General features: G+C 46.0%; 1 protein-coding gene across 3 annotated transcripts in view; it reads right to left on the minus strand.

Annotated features, from left to right (window-relative positions):
• The window catches only part of fars2 (phenylalanyl-tRNA synthetase 2, mitochondrial), a 134,602-nt gene that overhangs the window by 96,625 nt on the left and 16,317 nt on the right, over nucleotides 1-21,660 (minus strand). For 2 of the 3 annotated variants that reach the window (XM_084940303.1, XM_084940305.1), the window contains exons 2-7: nucleotides 3,643-3,965; nucleotides 1,605-1,691; nucleotides 778-837; nucleotides 532-700; nucleotides 295-457; nucleotides 93-224 (exon numbers count right to left, since the gene is read on the minus strand). In XM_084940303.1, coding sequence (XP_084796429.1) covers nucleotides 93-224; nucleotides 295-457; nucleotides 532-700; nucleotides 778-837; nucleotides 1,605-1,691; nucleotides 3,643-3,947 — 916 coding nt within the window. In that variant the 5' untranslated portion in view covers nucleotides 3,948-3,965. The remainder of the gene's footprint in view (nucleotides 1-92; nucleotides 225-294; nucleotides 458-531; nucleotides 701-777; nucleotides 838-1,604; nucleotides 1,692-3,642; nucleotides 3,966-21,660) is intronic. The other variant, XM_084940306.1, reaches the window with a different exon arrangement.

Below are 21,660 nucleotides of genomic sequence, written 5' to 3' on the forward strand. Positions count from 1 at the left end.
CTAACAGAATCATCACAGCGCCCTGGCTGGTCGCTGCCTTGCACAAGAGCTGGAGGCAGAGTGTGTGCGTGCGTGTGTAGGTGCGCTCTGACCAGAGTTCAGCAGCTCCTGCTCCATCACGCCACAGCCCAGCACCTCCATCCAGTCGCCCTGGAAACGCACCTCCATCTCAAAGGACGGGTGAGTGAAGGGGAAGTAGCAGTCGACCCATCTGATCTCCAGATCTGAGGAGGAAGACAAGGAAGTTTGAGGAAGAGCAAACCTAACCAGACGTCCTGGTGGGCGGGGCCTCACCTGCTCCGAACAGGTAAGAGACGAGTTGTGTCAGAGTGCGTTTCAGGTCGAACTCCACCAGCTTCACCGCCTCCAGAGTGTGCGTCTCCTGCTTCTCGGGAGACCGCCGCCCTCCTCGCTCGAACAGAGACAGCTCGCCACCGTTCTGCACCCGGGAGAACAGCTGAGGGACACGACACTCCGGGTCAGGGTCACGTGATCACTACGTCACCTGTCTAACTTTTTCATTCTGAGCACCTGGCGGTTGGAGAAGAGTCGCACTCCCTCCATCTGGTGGAAGACGGGGTAGTGGCTGGCGTCGATCTCGTCCCGCCTGTAAACGTCTCCGGCCAGCAGGAAGGCGTCCAGCCCCGACCTCACCAGGTCCCTCTGGTGGGCGGACGTGTGAGCGCGAAGCATCGTCGTCCTGTCCCACATAAAAACAGGGTTAGTGACGCCGATGGAGGACGGCGAGCGCTCGCAGCAGAAGACATCGGCTCTCACCTGTTCAGGTAATAGTTGTCTCCTCGTTTCCTGCTGGGGTGTCCGGGCGGGATCAACAAGCTGTCAGCAAAACACAAAGACTCACAAAGTAACACTCGATAAATCAGAACAGGACGCGAGCGTTTTATTAAAATCTAAGGAGACACAGTCGTCCTCGAGAAACCAGCCGGGGTCTTTCTCCAAACTGTGTAAAACACATGATCTGCAGCGTCTCACAGAGTTTGACTTTCAGCCCTGAGGATTTCATGTTGATCAAAAATGCTCCAGACTTGGACCCTTAATTACTCGACCACGGTCAACTCTCAAAGATCTTACCCGAGAGTTCGTTACCATCTGTATTTACAAATGAACGTTGACGCTGTCTGTGGTTCGTCACAGCTCAGGAGAACTGATGGAGCGAGAGAGAGATCCATCACAGTCCCTGTTTCGATGGAATCTGGGCTTTTAATAAATCGGATAATTAACCGGCTGACCTCCGCTGGAGCTGAGGGGGTCACGCACATTCAGCCAATGAGCTGCACAAACTTGTTGAAACGTGTTGTGGAAATCAGGGGAAAGAGCCTGTAAGAAGGAACGTGACCCGCCAGCAACTCTGACAGCGTCTGTGTGACAACACTTAAGAAAACATGAATCTGGAGGACGTCCTTTGAGTTGTTGGAGTCGGGTCGCTTTGGTCGTGAAGCCACAGTGAAAAAGTGCAAAACCAGAAATGTAGAACGCTCACCTTCAAAGGAAAAGTTGTGTAAAAGCATAAAGAAGACAAAGTAAACCACAGCAGCGTCTCTGTTTAGTGATATTAGTGGATAATGTGACAGGAAGCTGCCGACCTGTCAAAGTTCTGCTCCGTGGTCACCACAGGACTCAGGTTGTCGTGGACGGAGAAGAGGGGGTTTCCCGAACGGCCGATGTACGAGCTGCGGGTCAGAAACACCGTCAGAGTGAGCAGACACACTGAAGACAGTTTAACCCTGCTGATGAAGCAATGACAGGATGAGCTGCATCAAAACAAGGTCACATCACGACTGTATTTAAATCCACGTTAACTTCTTATATAAACAGATGATTTAAGGTCCACACTGAGGAAATCTGATACTTATATGTAACATAAGCCATGTTGTGTTTAGCTTTATGCTAGGTTAGCTTAGCTTACTGACTGTTTGACCAAGCTTTCACGTGTTGCCTTTAACACATATATGATCTACACACACACAGATGATCTACACGCACACAGATGATCTACACACACACAGATGATCTACACACACACATATGATCTACACGCACACAGATGATCTACACACACACACACATATGATCTACACACACACAGATGATCTACACACACACACACATATGATCTACACACACACATATGATCTACACACACACAGATGATCTACACACACACACACATATGATCTACACACACACAGATGATCTACACACACACAGATGATCTACACACACACACACATATGATCTACACACACACAGATGATCTACACGCACACATATGATCTACACGCACACAGATGATCTACACACACACACACATATGATCTACACACACACAGATGATCTACACGCACACAGATGATCTACACACACACAGATGATCTACACACACACATATGATCTACACGCACACAGATGATCTACACACACACACACATATGATCTACACACACACAGATGATCTACACGCACACAGATGATCTACACACACACAGATGATCTACACACACACATATGATCTACACGCACACAGATGATCTACACACACACACACATATGATCTACACACACACAGATGATCTACACACACACACACATATGATCTACACACACACAGATGATCTACACACACACAGATGATCTACACGCACACAGATGATCTACACACACACAGATGAGCTTCACCAACGTCCGTATCAAAGACGTGTCTGCTCGGTTAGATTGTTCTTGTTTCTTCTTCTTCCTTCAGCTGCTCCCAGCATCCTCCTCAGTCACACCAACCCTCTGCACTTCACTCCACCCATGAACCTTCTGAGGTTTCCTCTCTTCCTCCTGCCCGGCAGCTACGACAGAGTCTCTGCTCTCACCTCCTTCTCTCTCGCTGCCTGCTAACATGCCCTCCCTAACTCCACCCAAACCTCAATTATAAAGTAAAAAACTGGAAACGTGGGCCCTTTGTGAGTGGAAAGTTTGTGACAGAGGGGTTTGCAGTGGATTAAAAATACCTCCAGAGGTGTACTTAATAATGTGGCCCATGAAAAATTTGATGGTTTCCTTGTCACAAATAAACGTAAACTAAATGCTTTTTAGATGTTTTAAAGTTTTATCGGTCAAACAAAGGCTGGTGGGCAGGGTGTAAGTCAGGGAGGGAACAAGGAGGAGGGAAAGTGGGAGTAACGAGGAGCAGCGTGGAGCAGCGTGGAGATCACCCAGCAGCTCTGGGGTCTCCTCGTCATGCTATCAGAGCACGCAGGCTTTTCTAAAGACTAAAGTTCACGACCTGCTAAAAGGCAGAGCCATAAACCAATGTCAGCTCACACTCGCAGTGACTGCTTAATGACTTCTGAATGCAGCATTAATGCGCTCGCTGTCGCTGTGTTAGATTTCTGATGGCGAGAATCAGCAGCAGCTTTAACGATATTTCACTGCAGCCAAATTTACACTCGGCTGTCCTCAGAGACCCACGGAGCCTGCAGAGAGTTAGTCAGCATTTAAACTGAAAACAGAAACGCTACGAGGAGAACACCGAGAGGAGGACGCACTGCTGTTAGCAGAGACGAGGATCCTGAGCCGTCATCAGTTCCCAGGTAATCTGTGAACACCTGGCTGACGACCGCACTCGCTGCCTACCTGTAGAAGTGAGCTTTGATGCGCTCCTTGATCAGCCAGAGAGGATGATGGGATTGGTTGTGGAGGTTGCGGCCCACCTTTTCCAAGATCTTTGGAGTGACGTTGGTGAAGTCATCACGCGGGTATGACTGGCCTAACACCTGCACCGAGTCCTGACCAATCACAGACTGAGGGGCGTGGCCCTTCGTGCTCAGCCGTCTCCATGACGCTGCGCAGCCATTAGGCCAGAACTCTGACAGGAGGTGGCGAAGAAGAGGGCGGGGCCAAGGCTGAAGATAAGGGAGGGCTGACGGGGCGAATATCATGATGACAAATCCATGAAGCTGCAAGGACAAAACAAGGTCAATAAAATATGTGAAAAATGTTGGTTTCATGTTATAAACACATCAAAAAAGCCACAAACATCAGCTGTAGTTTTATCGCCATGAAAACGTCACCTGAAAAACGCGAAGGACGTTTGTTTAAAGGTCTGTTTGTGTTTCGACAGCTTGGAAAGCAACGAGGAAATAAACTAGGAAAAGAAAGAGATGTCGCCAGGCAACAAGGTCACCTAGAGATGGAAGATGTTGCACTTTTGATCGCACCGGTCGCCTGGTGGGAGGCAACCAGTCTCCAAACAGCTGCTGCTAAACACAGATCATCTACACATTGCAACAATCTGTTTGTGGCGATGGGCGTGGCTTGTCTGTCTTCTCTGCAGTAGGGCTGCGAGTGTGCAACACTGCATGATGACTGCACAGGTTGCCTCTCACCTGGCAGCCCGTCTCCAAACAGTCGCAGTCCGACTTTGACTGAGATCAGTCTGAGGTGAAATAACTGCAGTCTCATTTATAAACACAGCCAGGCTGCAACGTTGCAATCAATCTGAGTCAGTTTGTGGTGATCAGGGCAGTGTGTCAGTGATGAGACTCTCGGGGAAACTATAACAACTATAACCTCATAGCTGTTCATTTTTCAGATCCATCTGCAGTCAGAGTCGGAGTGAATGGAATCTCAGCAGGTACTGGACATTGACAGGACTGCCTCTTCCCTTCCTATTCCTGTTAAACTGATGATAATAATAATAATAAGTAATCATATGCCATCAGCGTATTGAAAACAGCTTTCCTGGGACTGTGTTGGGTCACTAAAGGGCAGCAAAACTCCTAAAGATGCTCAATTTCTGAATAAAATGATGTGCAGGGACAGAATTATTACATGGACTCATATTTGTTTCTCTTAAGGTCGGCTTAGGTCTCGGCCGACTCCTGAGGTAAATATCTGTCTCTTCAGCTCATAAATGCTCCGCTGTGTTCACCCGCTCCTCTCTGACTGCGACTGCCTGCTGTTTGCTGCCGGGTTCAGGTGTTCGCCGATCAATCAAAGAGGCTTCAGTCTCCGAATTTATCATTTGTGGTGAAAAGGGCGGGGAGGGAAATGAGGAGGACGTGAATCAGAGGCGTAAAAATAAAACGGCAGCGTCTCAGCAGAGGTCAGATCAGGTGAGCGCTGCGGCTGCCGGCTTCATTTATAATTGCACTAATGGACAAACATCGAAAACAGCAAAGGTTAAAACGAGGCGCCATCCTTTTACTTCTTTCCATCATTTATCCTCTGACAGGAGGCGACACAATCGCCCTTTTATCCACACCCCTCAAATATTTGTACACACACACACACACACACACTCTTGAGGAGCATCCCTGAATGAGACAAAGGGTGTTGCATTGCAGTGGCATTGCAGCAGAAAGGATTATTGTTCCCAAATCCAAGAAGCTTTTTACCTTTCCTCTGCAGCTGGTGTCATATTATACTGAACCGTACAGGCCAGCACGGAGGTCACACACACACACACACACACACACACACACACACACACACACACACACACAAACCTGTTTCTTCCAGAAAACACATCTCAAGGTTATTCTGACTTTAACAGGATGATGAAGTCGAGAGGTATTACTCTGAGGTGACACAGCCTGAATCGCCCACAGGCTTCACCGTTCATCACGCCAGACAGTACCAAACAAAGATTGAATAAAAGCCGACAAATCAACAAATTCTTCCTCAGAGGAGCATTAATATATTCGGTAAAGGTCACGGCAGCTCGACCATGATTTGTCTTGTACACACTGTTCATAATTTGTTTGAAAACTGGCGCTAAAGGAAAGGTTATGTAAAGACCAGAACAGACGTCCACTCTGTGGAGCTTTAATGTGTTTGTGGGCTTTACTGTCAGCGTCATAGATATTAATACACTTCTGTGAACTGAAACATTAAGCCTGAGGGGCAAAGAGAGGAAAACAAGCATCAGTTTAATGATGGGAGGTCAGTGTGGGTCCAACCTGAAATGGTTTGCCTCATATTTGTCCTCAGACGGTCAAGGCTTCAAGGACAAATGATCAAGAAGTTAACATCTGACATGTGGAGTCCCTCAGGGCAGCGTTTCGGGTCCTCTTATATGTTTTAATAACGTGGAATCTGTAATTCATAAATTACTTTCTGGATGTCTGTGTGAGCTTTACTGATGACAACACTTAGTTATTACTCTAACAGCATTAATATATACTGCCCTGTCCACTCTGCTGCTGTGACAATGTGAACAACTCTGTGACGAATAAGGGCATCTTACCTCATCTTAAACCACACAGTTAGACTAAGCGGTTGAAGGAGGTAGCTGCTGAGCAGGTTCACCTCCACAGCCCAGGCCAGCAACAATCTTTGCAAGACCAGAAACTAAAAAGCTTCTTGTTCAGCATCAGCGATGGACGTAGAGGACGCCACCCTCTGGTTTACTGCATCCTGTTCTCAAGTCTCGAGGTGAGTGTTTTCCCCACATCAGTGTTTTGAAATTGGAGGGGAATTAAACTGTGACACCAAACACTCATTGGCTAACGACGTGTCAATTTAAAGTCATTAACCAACGAGCCTACCCTGGATAATCCTCCTTTCTGAAGCCCGACCACAGGTATCGCCTTCAAACCTGGAAACTACGTCCATGTTTTAACTGCGTATGTTCACAAACACCAATGACTTAAATGTACTGAACTCTTCCCATTCCCAATAACAGCAAAACGCTTCTGATATCTTTTTAAGCTCCTCCTCCTCTGTGACCTGTTTGGGGTCAGCATCAGGTTCAGATCCACTTCCTCATAGGTCATTTTGACCTGTTTGGCAAACACTAAAAGAAATGTTATAACAAATGAAGTGTTAGAGACTTGATTTGAAAAGCAGCATCTTCCAGCTTCAGCCTAGCTCTGACTCGACCCAGACCAGGTTTAGTCAGTGATACTTTCCCGATCACTGAAATGCAACATGTCATAGAAAGTCCAGGTCGGCCATTCGATCAAGTCACTTTAATAACATCCTGATACTTGCACTGATTGGTTTTTGTTACACTGATTTTATCATTTTCTTTTGTTTTATTAGGTTTACTGAGCTTCATAAAGATACTTTCTTGTATTATACCAAAGCTTTGAAACAGCTTTTTACTGATTTATTGATCAATGCCACACGCTGGAGTAAAATGAGTAAAATCTTAAATCTCTCTGTGGACCTGAGAGAAACGTGAAGGCGTCTGTCATCCTTCTGACTAAAGGTCATGTGACCTATCCAGTCGACCTGCAGTGGGCGTACCTGCCGCTGTCCCTCTGTGGGGGTTCAGTCTAATGATTTTTAAGACACAACGCCTCCATCTTTCTTCTCTCGAGCGTCACTCTGAAAATGTGTCCAAAACTTGCCTCCGTCTCAGCTTCCCGTCTCTTCCTTTTTCCTCTCGTCGGAGCTGACCTTCCTAGCATGCGATCAGCACCATATGCCTGTTCCCATGGCGCCAAACGCCGCCACCACACATGCACATATGAGCGCCCACACACACGGACACACATGTAGAGTAAATACACATGGTTTATGTAATAAACTGCAGAGCTGGCATTAAGCTGCAGTTACCACAGATGGATGGAAACACGAGGCGCTTTACGGACCGCCGGCTGAACGAAAGTTTGCAGCTTCCAGAGAAGGAAATAAATTATTGTGATTTTAGAATATTTCTGGAGTTATAAACAACATTACACAACGCTTTGGTAGTGCCTCCGATTTTTGACTGTGGCAAAAAGAAATCCATCATAATCATATTAGTGTAACAGCATCAGGAAGTGTGAAAATGAAGAATCATCCCCAAAGAGAAGATTGTCAGAAGATCAGAATCAATCGATGAAAACAACGATGGACACACTTCCTGTTGGGCTCATGAGCTTTGTGAGGCTGTCGTTTCAGCTTTTTTAATCTGGCTGTGACGGTCTGAAGTTTGGAAGAGTTCAAAGGTCTCAGCAAAACCTCAAAGAGCTCCCTGTAGGTGGAGGAGGAGGTGGGGTTGGTGGATGGGTCAACCAAACATCAGACTGTAACGTCAGAGTTCATGTTTCTTCATTTCCTTTATGTTTTAATATCACTTCAATCTTCAGCCTTTACAAAACAAAAAGCTGCTCTTAGTTTCTATTTCAGGTTACACACCTGAGTGACCTTTGAGTGAGGTCAAAGGTCACTCATCATAGTGACCAAAATAATATACCTGAGAGCAGAGAGAGGAAGAGAGAGACTCTAAAGAAGGAAAGGATTTTTTTAAACAGAGTCGAGAAGTCGAGCAAAGCAAAATATTAGATCAGATCAAATTTTAATGAGTCCTGTGGCAGAGCTGCTGTGTACGGGTAAACACGCCGCTCTGCTCGCAGCTCCATGTTCGTTCACCCCGAGCCGTGTCCAAACACACACACAGATTAGGATGTTTAACAGCTGGAGTCGGTGTGTCTGAGAAGACTCTGACACGGCTGTTGACCTTCTGGAACATTTAATTTGGGAAAACAGGATGGAGAGAGTGCCAGGAACTCGTTCCCCCGAGCAGATGATTTCAGGGAAACGATGATTCCCTCGGAGGTGTTTACCCAATAAGACTTCTGTTTAAACCCAGATGTTTCCCACGACGCCGTGAGTCGTCGTCCTTTTTGTCTCATGCGAAGAGCACAGAGATCACAAAGCTGCTGAGTTTATTCCTCCAGAGCTGCAGATTTTCCCCACTTTCACTTTTTCTAACCCTCGAGACTCTCAGTGCACACTGGGACAGACTCCAAGTCCTCCGTCTCAGACTGCAGTGGGTATCTGCAGTCCTCCCTTTGACGTGGAGGTCCTCTGTGAGGTGCAGCAGGTGGAGGACTGGCTTTAGAGTGAGGGTTGCTGTCGCAAACTAAAACGGTCGAGAGTGTGCCTGAAGGATCCATCCACCCACCAACGTCCTGTCACTCATCGAGCCAAAATCGGGATCAGTCGAAACGACCCTCCACCCACACGAGGAGCAGATTGATGAGGATCAGGCGGAGGTTTGGTGGACCTGCTGAGATGCCCGATTCACAAATGTGTTTGTCACAAACAATCTCTGATTTCCTGACGTACTCAAGCTTTCATTACTTTCACATGCAGAGGCCTGCGATGTCCACGTGCGATCAAGAGACTTGGACAAACTCTTTAGCAGAGTCCCAGCAGAGGGAGGCGTGTATTCAAACACCCTTTTCCCAAATTCAGCACAGGCTTCAGAAGAAGGAACACGTACTGGAAACAACAAAAATAACTTCCCACACGTCTTTTTCTGAGCAAGGCTTAAGGTTCAGACCAAGATTAGTCTTTTAAAGATGAGCACACGAGTGGCTGAGTCAAAGGAGAGCGTCCAATCTGTGTGCGGCGGTGGGTAAAAACCGTTTCCACACTCCGCTGTTTCTTTAATAAATGAACAAATAAAGTATCCAACAAGAGAAATGTGACAAATTACTGTAGATAAAATGTGTGGCGATGGAGGAAGTGAAACATGATTCATCATGTGTGAAAGTTGCTGAGAAATTCCCTTGTTTGGCTGCCAGTAAGTTGTTCTGACTAACCAGCATCGGGCTGCAGCCAACGGTGAAGCTGTGATGTGACTTCTGAAGCTGCCAGCTGAAGAAAGGTGGCAAGAGAGACGGCGCCAAGGACGCGCTGCGGCGCTCCGTCCAAACACGACAAGAAAGGGAAAAAAGTCCAACGCGCATCAGAAAGACGGAGAAAAGAAGTCTGGATGTGACAAAAAACGAAGACTGCGGGAAACACGGCACCTCAGAAAAAACCCGACGGGCGCCGAGGTTACAGTGTTACGTGAACACGCACACGCAGGCGTGTGATGAAACGGACGTCAGTCAGACGTGAAGTTCAGCGCCGTGCGAGTGACACGAAGACGTAAAGCGACACACAAACGCACACAGAGGCGTTCTCCAGCAGCGGCTTTAGTGCAGAGGGATTAATTCAGCCTGTAAAAAGTGACGCTGTGATGGAGAGAGGCGATAAATTACACACTGCAGAGGGAGAGAGGAGCAGGGAGAGGCCTGCAGGCACAGAGACGTACTGTACCTGACCTGTACGAGCAGGAACCGCTCTGTGCGCACGGACAGGACATAAATTCATCCAGCAAACGTCCATCCGAGGCAGGACGCTCTGTGACGTCAGCTAAACCGAGGCTGCGCTTAAAGGTGAGACAAATTCAACTTCTGCACACGGCAGAGTGGTCAGCAGCCAATCAAATCACCGTATGACAATATCCTGAAAGAGCGAGGCAATGAAGTTCAACACTGAGGAGAATGAAAGGCTGTTTAGGAAAGTTACAGGCGAATAGCATCCATCCATTTTCTGCTGCTTATACAGTACAGGTCACGGGGCAGCCGCCTCCTCCAGAAGAAGGAGGCCCTGATGCTGCAGGGCCTGGTAGGACATGCCTCACCTAGGAGGCCTTCTAATCAAATACCCAAACCATCTAACTGCCTCCTTTTGATGTGGAGGAGTAGTGGCTCTATTTTGAGCTCCTCTGAAAAGATCGAGCTCCTCATCCAGTCCAAGGCGGAGCCCAGACTCCCTTCAGAGGAAACTAATTTCTGCTACTTTGGTCTGATTTGGTTTGATCTCATTGTTATGGTCACTACACAGAGCTGGAGGTGAGCATAGGAACGTAGCTGTAGAGGTTAACCTACAGCAGCATCACTGCCGTTCCCATTCACAGGCTAATGCTAACTGCTAATGCAACCAGCTGGCCAAGCGTTCATTTAAATCCTGTTTAATCCAAACCCTGCTGCATATACAGGAGCCTGAGTGATCACTTTAGGCCAGCAGGACAGTTTTTATTATTCCTGTGCAGAAACCAAAGATGGAGAAAGAGACAGCAGTCAAAGTCAGAGGAGTGGAATATTTTTGCATCAAACACAAACCAACACAGTGACATTACTCTAAAAACGTAAATTAGCCAACTGAAGACGGTTTGATTCAGGTCCGGCTGTATCTAAATAAAACTATAAGTATATGTTGTACACGTCTGAGGACAGCTTGCATGTAAACAGGTGCTTACACTGAGGGACCTTTTGACGTCTGGCACGTCCCTGAATTCATTTATCTATTTGTTTCTGTACGAGTCTGTGTGTGCGTCCATACTGTGTGTGTCAACATTAATGCTGAGAGGACGAAGGTTATTTTTAAAGGTTAAACTTCACAGTGACGGCCTGATGGTGGTACCCGTAGGCGGGAGGGCTCCGGGGCAATGATGGCGTCTTTCCCAATTATTGACCTGTTTTGTTTCCTCTGCAGGAAATGAACAGAAGTCATGTGATGTCCTCTGAAGTGATGGAAACCCGACGGCGTGTGAATGAGCAGGTGGCTTCTCTCTCGCCGCCTCTGCAGGAGCATCAGTGTCACTCGCCCCCTCCCATCAGAGGGAGTCCCTCTCTGGCACTGTGACCACTTCCTGCGGCTCACGTCTGTCTTCCTGTTCACGACACACACAACTCACTCGTCAGCACAGACAGTTACACAACCTGGGACGCCCGCCTCTCGCCGTTATTCTCCCTAAATGAAGTGCAGAGTGGTGACGGTTTAACGCAGTAAAAATACACATCGATTAACATGTTTTATGAGCCGTAGAGGAGCATTAAACTCACTTCTATCCTTATAATGACAGATTTTTAAAGATGTTACCCTGTGATGCATGACTATATGATTTTTTTTTATGTCTACAGTAAATTATGCACCCAATAATGGACTAAGTATATCATTTTTATCTTACTTTGTAGAGACTAAACCTTCTAGGCTAGTCTACTGCCATGATAAACGTGCACTTTTTTCATTTATTAATGCAATAAGATCTTCCCCGAATCTCTCGGCTGCCTCCAACAGCCTGTGGAGTCTTTTCTGTACGATGCACAATAAATTTGAGTGAAGGGTTAGACACTCATACCCACTCAGAACACCTCTATTTCCCTTTTTAGCTCCAACAATTAGCAACACTAGCTAGTATTAGCTTAGAAATGGAGTTCACTAATCACAAATGTCACGAAATGACACACAAGAGGATAAAAGGCCGTCTTTCTTGCGCCTGATGTTAGCTAACATCAGGTTAGCTAACATCAGGCACCGCAGCTAAGTTAAAGCTAGCCAGCTAACTCGGATATAATTGGCTAGCTACTTTCAGCAGCTAAACTGATCCATGACACATATTTCAACTAAACTACACAAGATTTTAGACGTCAGTGGCACAAAGCAAAGATGTGTAAGTAACACTTGCTTTCCAAAGTAACAGCCAACATGGTGGCAGTTAGCCAGCTAGCTGTAAATTAGCTATGCAGCATCTATCTGACACTGATGGAACTTTACATCCAAGTCAGCTTTGCTATTACTGCACTAACACTGAGGTATACACCACACTCACCACTTCAGCAGGTATCAGGTGTTCAGCTGCTTGCTAACACAAATATCTAATCAGCTAATCACATGGCACCAACTCAGGAGTTGCTAAAGTTCAAACATCAGAATGGAAAGAAATGGGATTTCAGTTACTTTGAATGTGGTATGGTTGTTGATCCCAGATGAGCTCGACAGAGTACTGCAGGGATTTACGGACACAACCGTCTCTAGGGTTTACAGAGGATCGTTCAACGGCTTTCTGCTAAAAACAGGAAACTGAGGTTACAATTCACACAGCTCACCAAACGCCGCCCGGCTTGATGAGTTTTTGCTGCGACATTCAGATAGTAAAACTGGTTTTAAAACATGATGATCAGCTCACGGCACTCAAATGGCCTCCAAATTCACCAGACCTCAGGAACCTTTGGGCTGTGGTGCAGCAGGAGATTCGTATCACAAATGCAGCAAACAAATGTGCATCAGCTCTGTGAGGCTGTTGTGCCAATATGGACCCAAATCCCTGAGGAACGTTTCCAGCTCCTCACTGAATGTATGGCATGAATAATTAATGCAGCTCTGACATACAGTTCATGCGATAGAGCGAGACTTCAGGACAGTGCTTCCTGAACACAATGTGTGTGTTCTTTAGCAATAATAGGTTGTAAGCTTTATGGATTATGTATCTGCAGCAAGTTTCAAATCTTGTCAAGTTGATTATCACAGAAACGCAGTGAAACCTGGATCTGCCTGAGGGAAACGAGCCCGCCCAAACTCTGATGGATGGTTCAGAAAACGCTCGTGAATCATTTCAGATTTGTAGCATCCTGTCGAGTTTAATCCACTTTAGCTTCCTTCGTTTCACTCCAACTTCCAGCTTCACACTGTTGTGTTTACATTTGATCTGTCCTCGTATCGGCTTAATAAATCCCCCGCGAGGCGCTCTGAGTCATGCTGACCTGTACGAATGTGTTATACTAATAAAGTTTGACTGATTGATAAAGTTTTTCATGTGCGCGTGGTTCTGCTGCTGCTGAGGAACGTCGGTTATTTCATGACCTGCGGTGTGAAGGAGGACAGTTATCTGCCTGACACGCTGTATATATGCAGTCATAAAGCAGCGCGACTGCAGCATCTATGCATCAGAGTGTGTGTGTGTGTGTGTGTGTGTCATGATAAGTGTGCCTGTGGGGCGGCCGGGCTGCAGCAGGATTTACAGGCGCTGTAGTCGACACAGCAACGTTTATTTAAAACAGCACGTCCCGGAACGACCCCGCATCCATCTTCACTCCTCCTCCTCCTCTCCAAGCTTCTCTTTAACCCCCCTACACTGTCACCTCGTCCTCCTCCTCCTCCATCTTTGTTGCATCTGTTGAAGCAGCACCCCACACACAGTGCTCACAAAGGCTAAAGGTTCGCTTGATTTATAGATGCTAGAGCAGAAGTGAGCTGTCAGGAGAGGCTAACAAGAAAAACAAAATAAAACTGATGGTCTGGGAAGTAAAATGTGCCTCCAAGCTGCTTTGTTTTAAACTGAGATAAACAACAAACCGCTGCTCACGCCACAGAGTGTGGAAACAAGAACATAGCCACCGTGCAAATATTAGCAAACGCTCCCCTTAAAAGCTTTCAGCTTGATTTCAACACCATCGTAGCTTTTTGAAGGTCCCACGTATGAGGCTGCGGTAAAGTTCTTATCATAGATTTAGCATCACGGTTGTATTTAAAACACAGCCTATAGCCACTGGGACATCAGCCATTGGTTTATGTCCCCAGCTTTTGTATTTTCAGGTGGTTGACTGGCCGTTAAAGAACATCTCATCTCTTTGTTACATGATCAGTAAACACTTGCAGCCATACATGCCATAACCTGTCTACCTGACATCGCGTGTTGTTCCTGCGTCGTGATAATGAAGTTTGTCCAGGATCAACTCTGGAACTGACCAATCACGCTTCAGGATGTGGAGGAAAAGGAAGAAAAACAGTCTTTGTTTATCTAAGGTCGTGCCCAAATTCATGGGCTGCATCCTCCTGAGGACGCTTTTGTAGACTGATTATGTCACAGCGACACGATGAAGACTGTCCAAATTCGTAGACTCCTCCGAATGCAGCCGACAAATGCCTCCTCCTTTTCCCCGAATTTGAAGGATGGGTTGAGTGTGTCCTTCGTGGCCCACCATATCCCAGAATTCATAGCGGGGCCCAGCCAAATTCCAGTTTCCAACAATGGCGGCCGCTACTAAGTTTTAAAATTACTCTTATTACTCTTTCTGGGTCACAAAATAAACTTTTAGCATATTTTCAGGCAAGAATGTAGCTGTCTAAACATCAAATATCTGCTTGGTTTATCAAGATATCGCATATTTGCACAAGTGCTTCAACGTTTTAGGAGACGTCTGTTACCCACCAGCTCGATAGCTAGCCGGGAGCTCGAGGGTCACTAGAGCCGCCGAGAACGGCACAACTCCCGGCACATCATGTTCAGATCACCGCGGACTTTCACTACTCAGGTTAAATGTAACATATAAGTCACTTAGACAACCTAAAAATGTTATTGTTGGGCTTTTTTCAGTGTTTTATTTGTTTGTGAGTAAATCGGTTTGGCTGAGATTAAAGTTATTAGATTAGATTAGATAAAATAAAACATTATTAATCCCCCGGGTGGTTTTCACACGGATTAAACGGATTAAACAGAAGTGTGAGACGGTCGAGAGTTTACTCCAGTGTCCTGTTATATTTTAGATAGCAAGGAGCAGACGGCCGAGTTTATTAAACTCCACCGAGACAGCGCTGACGCTAATCAGAAGGCTAGACCGTCCAATTTCACAGCCGTTTACTTCCGGCCTACCCGACCTTCAAAGGACCCGGCCCACGTAGACCGAAGGCCGGGTCCTCAGGAGGATGCAGCCCATGAATTTGGACACGACTTAAAACTCTGGAACAAATGGGAAGCATTCCAGTCTTTCCTTTATTAATCTATAAAAATAAATAAACATACAATAAATACACGATGACGTCTGGTTTGCTGTTAGCCAAATTTAGGTCACTCGTGTTGGTTTGGTACTGATAGTCAGTGTTGGGGAGTAACGGAATACATGTACCGCCGTTACGTATTTAAAATACAAAATATGAGTAACTGTATTCCGTTACAGTTACCGTTTAAAAAGGTGGTATTTAGAATACAGTTACTTTGTTGAAATAAATGGATTACACTGCGGTACTTCCCTGTTTCATATTGTGGCGGGTCAGGACTGTTTGGGTTTTGTTTGACAGCTACGTTCTGTTGTTCCAGGCGGCAGCGTTATGGTTGCCATGGTTACAGGGTTACTCTCTCTCTCTCTGCATGTTTCCTGGGTGAGAGAGCGCCTTTTTGTTGTTGTTGTGCTAAGCTAATAGGCAGAATGCTACAGGTATAGCTCTAAAGAATGTAGCATCATAGGCAGTGTCGTCCGTGCTGCAGGGAGAATGGACTGCCATACCCGTTATGTGTCTGTGAGCGAGGGAGGGAGAAAAAGGAAAAGTACGAGCTGTCATCGAGCAAAAACGGGAGCTGGAAGCATGTAAATATAATAATAACCACTGCAGCCAAAAAGAGAGCCTGACGAGCCCAGCTGTAAGTAAGCTATTAAGACTCGACTGTACGCTGTGTTCGTGTTTTCCTCCGAAACAATAAGCAGCCTTTCAACGCCTCTCTCTGTCTCTCGCAAGAAAAGTTGACCCAGACAACAAAGTAAAGCTATTTTTCGGCTACGAGCCCAACACGGAACCCACCGTATTAGCTAGAGGTCCCTTTACTACGGTTCGGAGCCGCTGACCTTCAGTAACAGTAATAAATCACAGCAATAGTACATTCACGTAGTTGTAAACAGCATGATAATATATTAAGTAATCCAAAGTATTCAGAATACGTTACTGTCATTGAGTAACGTAACGGAATACGTTACAGAATACATTTTGGGGCATGTATTCTGTAATCTGTAATGGAATACATTTTAAAAGTAACCTTCCCAACACTGCTGATAGTTTTTAAAAGCATTAGCTAACTTATTGGCTAATGCTAACTGAATATCCAGACAATGTGATTGGTCAGTTGCAGCACTGACCCTGGACAACACTACAATGATGGTGTAGGAAAAACGCCAACACATCGGATCACGCCCATAACGCTGCCATCACCATGTTACAGATGATGTGATACGCTTCATATCAGGAGCCGTTTGTCACTCTGGAGTCCTTCTTCTCAGTGTAACCAGAGGTTTGCACTGTGAGACTGTGACTACTGCACAGTACTGCAGCTCAGCGTCCATCATCCTGTTTGTTCTTCCTCTCCTGCAGTCTGCTGTCGTCTCTGCTCACACAGACACTCTCTTCTCTGCAGCGACAGAAACTTTACTTTTCTTCTGAGTCCAGTTAAACAAGGGGAGACGCTCGGGAGAAGCTGCCTTCACCACACTGAGTATGATGGAAGAAAAAGGAGAAAAAGTCTCCTCCAGCTTCCTGTTTCCCACCTGAACCAGTCACATGACTGAAACCAGCTTTGAAGAACAGACGTCCAGTTAAACCTGCGTCAGCTTTAATCATGGCTTTAAAAACCCTTTCCAGGAGCCTCCGGGTCACTGCGGCACTGCAGGAAACACCTGAAACACCTGAGCAGCGCTGGCTTCATGTGAGGAAGTTTGTGAATGAAACAGCAGCAGAGCTCGTAGACGAGCATTATTTATCCTCCCTGATTAATTCATTTTCATTGTAATACTCCTTTTTTCCTTCTCATCGTTCATTAATATTACATGGAGGCTCTGTGCCGTCGGCAAACTCTTTGTCTTCATGGAAATCCAGTCCGGCAGCGGCAGCTCGGAGCTTCTTTATGAATGTAAGAGGCCGGTCGGTCGGTCGGTGCATCGATCGGTCGGAGCCGTCGCCGTCCTGAGGGACAGCGAGGGCCGAACTGAATCAATCATCCTCTGCTGTGGCAGCTCAAAGCTCGGTTTTTCTCCCCCTGATCTGTCAGATTCAGCAAACAGCAGCTGGAATATGTGGAGCCGGCAAAACAGAAAGTTAACTGAAGTTCCCGTACAGCAGGCTGACGACCTTCACTGCCAGAGCCGGAAATATCTGCACGGAGTCAGAAGACCTGAAGCTTATGACAGCGACAGAGTCTATCCAGCTCACAGGCCACCACAGTTCAGAGGCCGCCACAAACACCACCGTGAGCATGGACGAAGCCCATCGGGTGACCGGCGCCGCGCCGTCAGCCGGATGTGTTTATCAGCGTGTAGCTGCAGAGCGCTGCAGGACACAGAGTCCGACCTGTGCTGCTGCAGATACGCCCAGCTGCACGAACTTTAACAAGAAACTAAACTTTTAGCAAAATAAAGACAAAAATAATGCAGGTTCAGTTTAATTTGACTGAAGTCTCAGAGCAGATGGAGCTCATCAAACAAATCTCTCACACGAGGATTCATCACCTGCAGCACAAGCGTCACAACAGCAGCTCCGACGACGACAAAGGTCGTGACCCCGGATTAGAACGAAGGAGCCGCTGTCAGCTGTGACTGTACTGGCGTGCTTTAGGCCTCAGACCTGGAGACTGGTTAACAGCCAGTATTGTTCCCTTACTGGTTTTGACTGGTTACTGGAGGTTGCTGGCAATCAGTGTCAAACTGATGGCTAAAGGCCCATTCAAGATCTACCTGGTAACCACTGGTTACTAGGGAAACACGGGTGTTCCGCAACCGCTACCTGCAACCATCAAAACCCTCTATTGGTTGCTAGGGGGTGCTCTTTGCCTTCAAAGTAAAAGCGGTGCCTTTTCAAATGTGTAGTTTATCGTAGAAATGCAACTTAAAGAGGCGCCATGTTTGGTGCTGTGGGCGTGGCTCGTTTAGCCATCAGACACACAACAGTGGCGGTACGGGCTACAGTGTCTCCATCTGCGCTCCCTGCCGCCATCATGGACCGACTGGGCGGTTCCAACGTTCTGAGCTAACAGACCAACGTGAGGGGGCGCCCCTGCTGAACCCTCAGACTGGGAACTCTGGACCGCTGAATTCTCACTTCAAGTCAAACATGATGTTAAATAATCAAGATTTCAATTAAGACAAAATCAGAATGATGATTATTTTGTGACCCAATCAGGTGGCGTGGGTTTGGATCCCTGGGCGAGCCGAGTCCAAGACAAAACATCTCACTTCTCTGTGCCGCCCGCTCGAGCGGAGAAACCTGTACGGCTTAAATGTAATTGAGATGAAAGGTGTTTGTAATATTGACGTTTTCTGCCTCAGAACGTTCAATAATTCAGCGCCGACAGCAGCTCGCTTTAAAGTCGCTCTGATCGCTCAGGTTCTCAGATTCACTGGTAAAAGTAACTTTGGATGGAACTTCACCTCTGACTGCAGGACGACCTGAAACACCGACCACCTGTGAGTGTGTGTGTGTGTGTGTGAGAGAGACAGGAAGTGTGTAGGCGTGAGAATCCTGGCTGCGATACAGTAAACGTATGCTGAGGAGACACTGGAAAGATTGCAAATTGGAAATTGAAAATATGCTGCAAACACACACACGCACGCACACACACGCACGGAGGGGTTTTTAGCCAATTTCGGCGCTTTGCAATTCATATCTGCCGTGTTTGGGGATTTGATGGAGGCAGACATTTAGCTGTCACCCACACACGGCGGCGTCCTCTGGGTGTGACGGCAGGCAGGAATCTGCTCGCTGATAATTATACAGTATTGGCACGACGCTGACACATTTCAGCAGCTTTATGAAAACACGCTGCGGCTGAAAATAGACAAAGTGTTTGTATGAAAATAAAATGCAAAACGAGCCGTGAAATTCTGAACGAGACAAATGGAAGACGGTTCATTTGGAGGCTGCAGATCCCCGACAGAGACGGTAATGTTTCATTTATTTTTATAAAACAGAAACACGTCGCAGATGAAGGTCTCATTTGTTCACATTTAATGTTGGCAGATAAACTCAGACACTCAAAGCTTGTTGGAAGTCAGAATGAACAAAACGGCAACAATAAATAACATACAGAAATGAATGAGTGACTTCCTAAAAAGGCTCTAGTTAATAGAATATATGATTAGAATAATTATGATTCATGTTGACATCCAGACCCTTTAAATAAAAAAGTTTGGCCTTTTTTGCTGTTATTTAAAACTGGATGACAGGAAAGTGTGGAGAAGGATTATTACATTTCTATTTTTTTAAGTTTTATTTCAATTTCTAAATTTTATTTTCTTCATTTTTGATTTACATTTTTCCAATTTTATACTCAATTTCTAAACTTTTTACTTAAATGTTTACCTTTTTTTAAATTTAAATTTTCACCTTTTTGCATCCTATTTCTTATTTTTTTTATTTTTTACATGGAAATGTTCCATTTTATTTCCTTTTGTTTTCCTTCTGGATTTATTCCTGTAGGCACCAACTTCACGTGCCTAATTTGATTTGTAGTTTACTGTTGATATTGCTGATTAGCGATCTTTGGTCCTCTGTCTTTCATGCACCAAAGCTGCATTATTAGCATTAGCTGACTCATAAAGCTGACATGACATCACAGACTGCTCTCCGTGTTGGAGCTGATTATGATCCAATCAGGAAAGTGTTTCATGATTTAGCAGTGGGATCATTTCCTTCTGGTCCTCCTTTCACAACCAGAGGAGTCGCCCCCTGCTGGCCACTAAAAAAAGTGCAGACTTAAGGCACCCACACTGGCTTAACTATGTCCATTATTTCCATGGAGTCAGTGGTGGAAGCCGCTCGCTGAGCCTGGTTCTGTTGCAGGTTTCTTCCAGTTAAAGCAGACGTCTTCCTCCTCAGCGTTTGCAGAGGCTGCTCTGACTGCATTGTTGGGTTTTACCTTAGAATAAAGCAGCTGCAGGTGACTGCTGTGAGCCACACTCTGAATGTGTTTAGGGACCGAGTCACTGCTGGAGCCTCTAGTGGACATTAGAGGAAGTGCAGTTTTTGACCCTTATTCCTTGCCTTGAATGTCGCCTTTGGACCCACAGTCAGACTTTAAGACTCACGGTTCCTGCTGAACAGCAGAACGTTCCTGAGAACGGCTCAGATCACAGAGGATAACGCAGAGCGCCCAATGAAATCGAAAGCTTGTTTTTTATCCACCTGTCTGCAGGTGAACTCTGACTCTCTGGTTCTGGAGAGCCAGCTTATGGCGTGATCCTTTAAAACCGAGTCGGGATCTTCTTTATGCACAGCGGCTGTTCTTCACTGGAAACTGCCACGTCTGTAGAAATGAGAGCGGCGGAGGAAGCGTGCAAAGTTGGCGGCTGGCAGGTGTGAGCCGTGTTGAGAGGTAATTGCCGGCAGAGCGAGGATGAAAGGCTGATCAGGTGACGTGCAGGTCGGCCCCGACTGACAGCACAATCCTCTACGTGCAGGCGTGCTCTGCCTCGACAAATGTGACCGAATCTCAGGAGGAAGTAGAGCGTGTGATCCGTTCTGTGATCTATCAGGTCAAACGTAAGACTGTAGTTTAACAAAGACAGATCAGGAAGGCTGTAACGAGGGAAGGGGGCTGCTCTCGGGGGGGGGCTGATCACTGTAGGACACATGTGCACAAACCACACGTCTGATTTTCACTCTCACTAATAACTCATTAACCCTTTAGAGACCATCACAGACCCAAGTCCACCAGAGTTTATCTTCATATTTTTACCTGCTGTAGTGACGTTTTTGAGCATTTCAACTTGCTATACATCAACACAACCTTTATATTCACATTTTCATAATATGTATGCATTAAGTCCAGAGTAACCACAGGAACATCCCTACTGAGGTACGTCCCTCAAAACTGTCAATGCAAAGAAGTTCGAAAGTCCAACCACAGGAGGTTTATTTCGAGTGTCTTCATAGTTTTATTTTTGAGAAATGTATAAACTGCAGGAAAAACAAAAATATTATTCTGCACAATTTGCAAAATAAAACAGTGTCAAAATAAAGTATTTCCAACAGAAAGTCAAACACGACTTTCAAACACACCACCAAACCTTTGAAAGGCTCTGCAGGGGAAAAAAACTACATTTCCCATGAAGAATGACATCACTTCCGGTTTTCACAGGTAATAGTGGAAATGCGATTGTTCGTACTGACGTTTTTTCCAACGTAGAAAGTGCTGTGAACAGCTGATCAGATCTGAATGCATGTAAGCTCTGGTTTCATGTGTAAAAACTATATTGCACTAGCTCATGTGGGGATTTAAAATTAGTTACACAAACGGGAGCGTGCCTTTAAAAAATGGGCTTAGAAAGGTTTTAAATAAATGACTGA

The sequence above is a fragment of the Perissodus microlepis genome, chromosome 9 (assembly GCF_051167445.1).
Source record: "Perissodus microlepis isolate ML-2025 ecotype Zambia chromosome 9, ASM5116744v1, whole genome shotgun sequence".
Classification (NCBI taxonomy): domain Eukaryota; kingdom Metazoa; phylum Chordata; class Actinopteri; order Cichliformes; family Cichlidae; genus Perissodus; species Perissodus microlepis.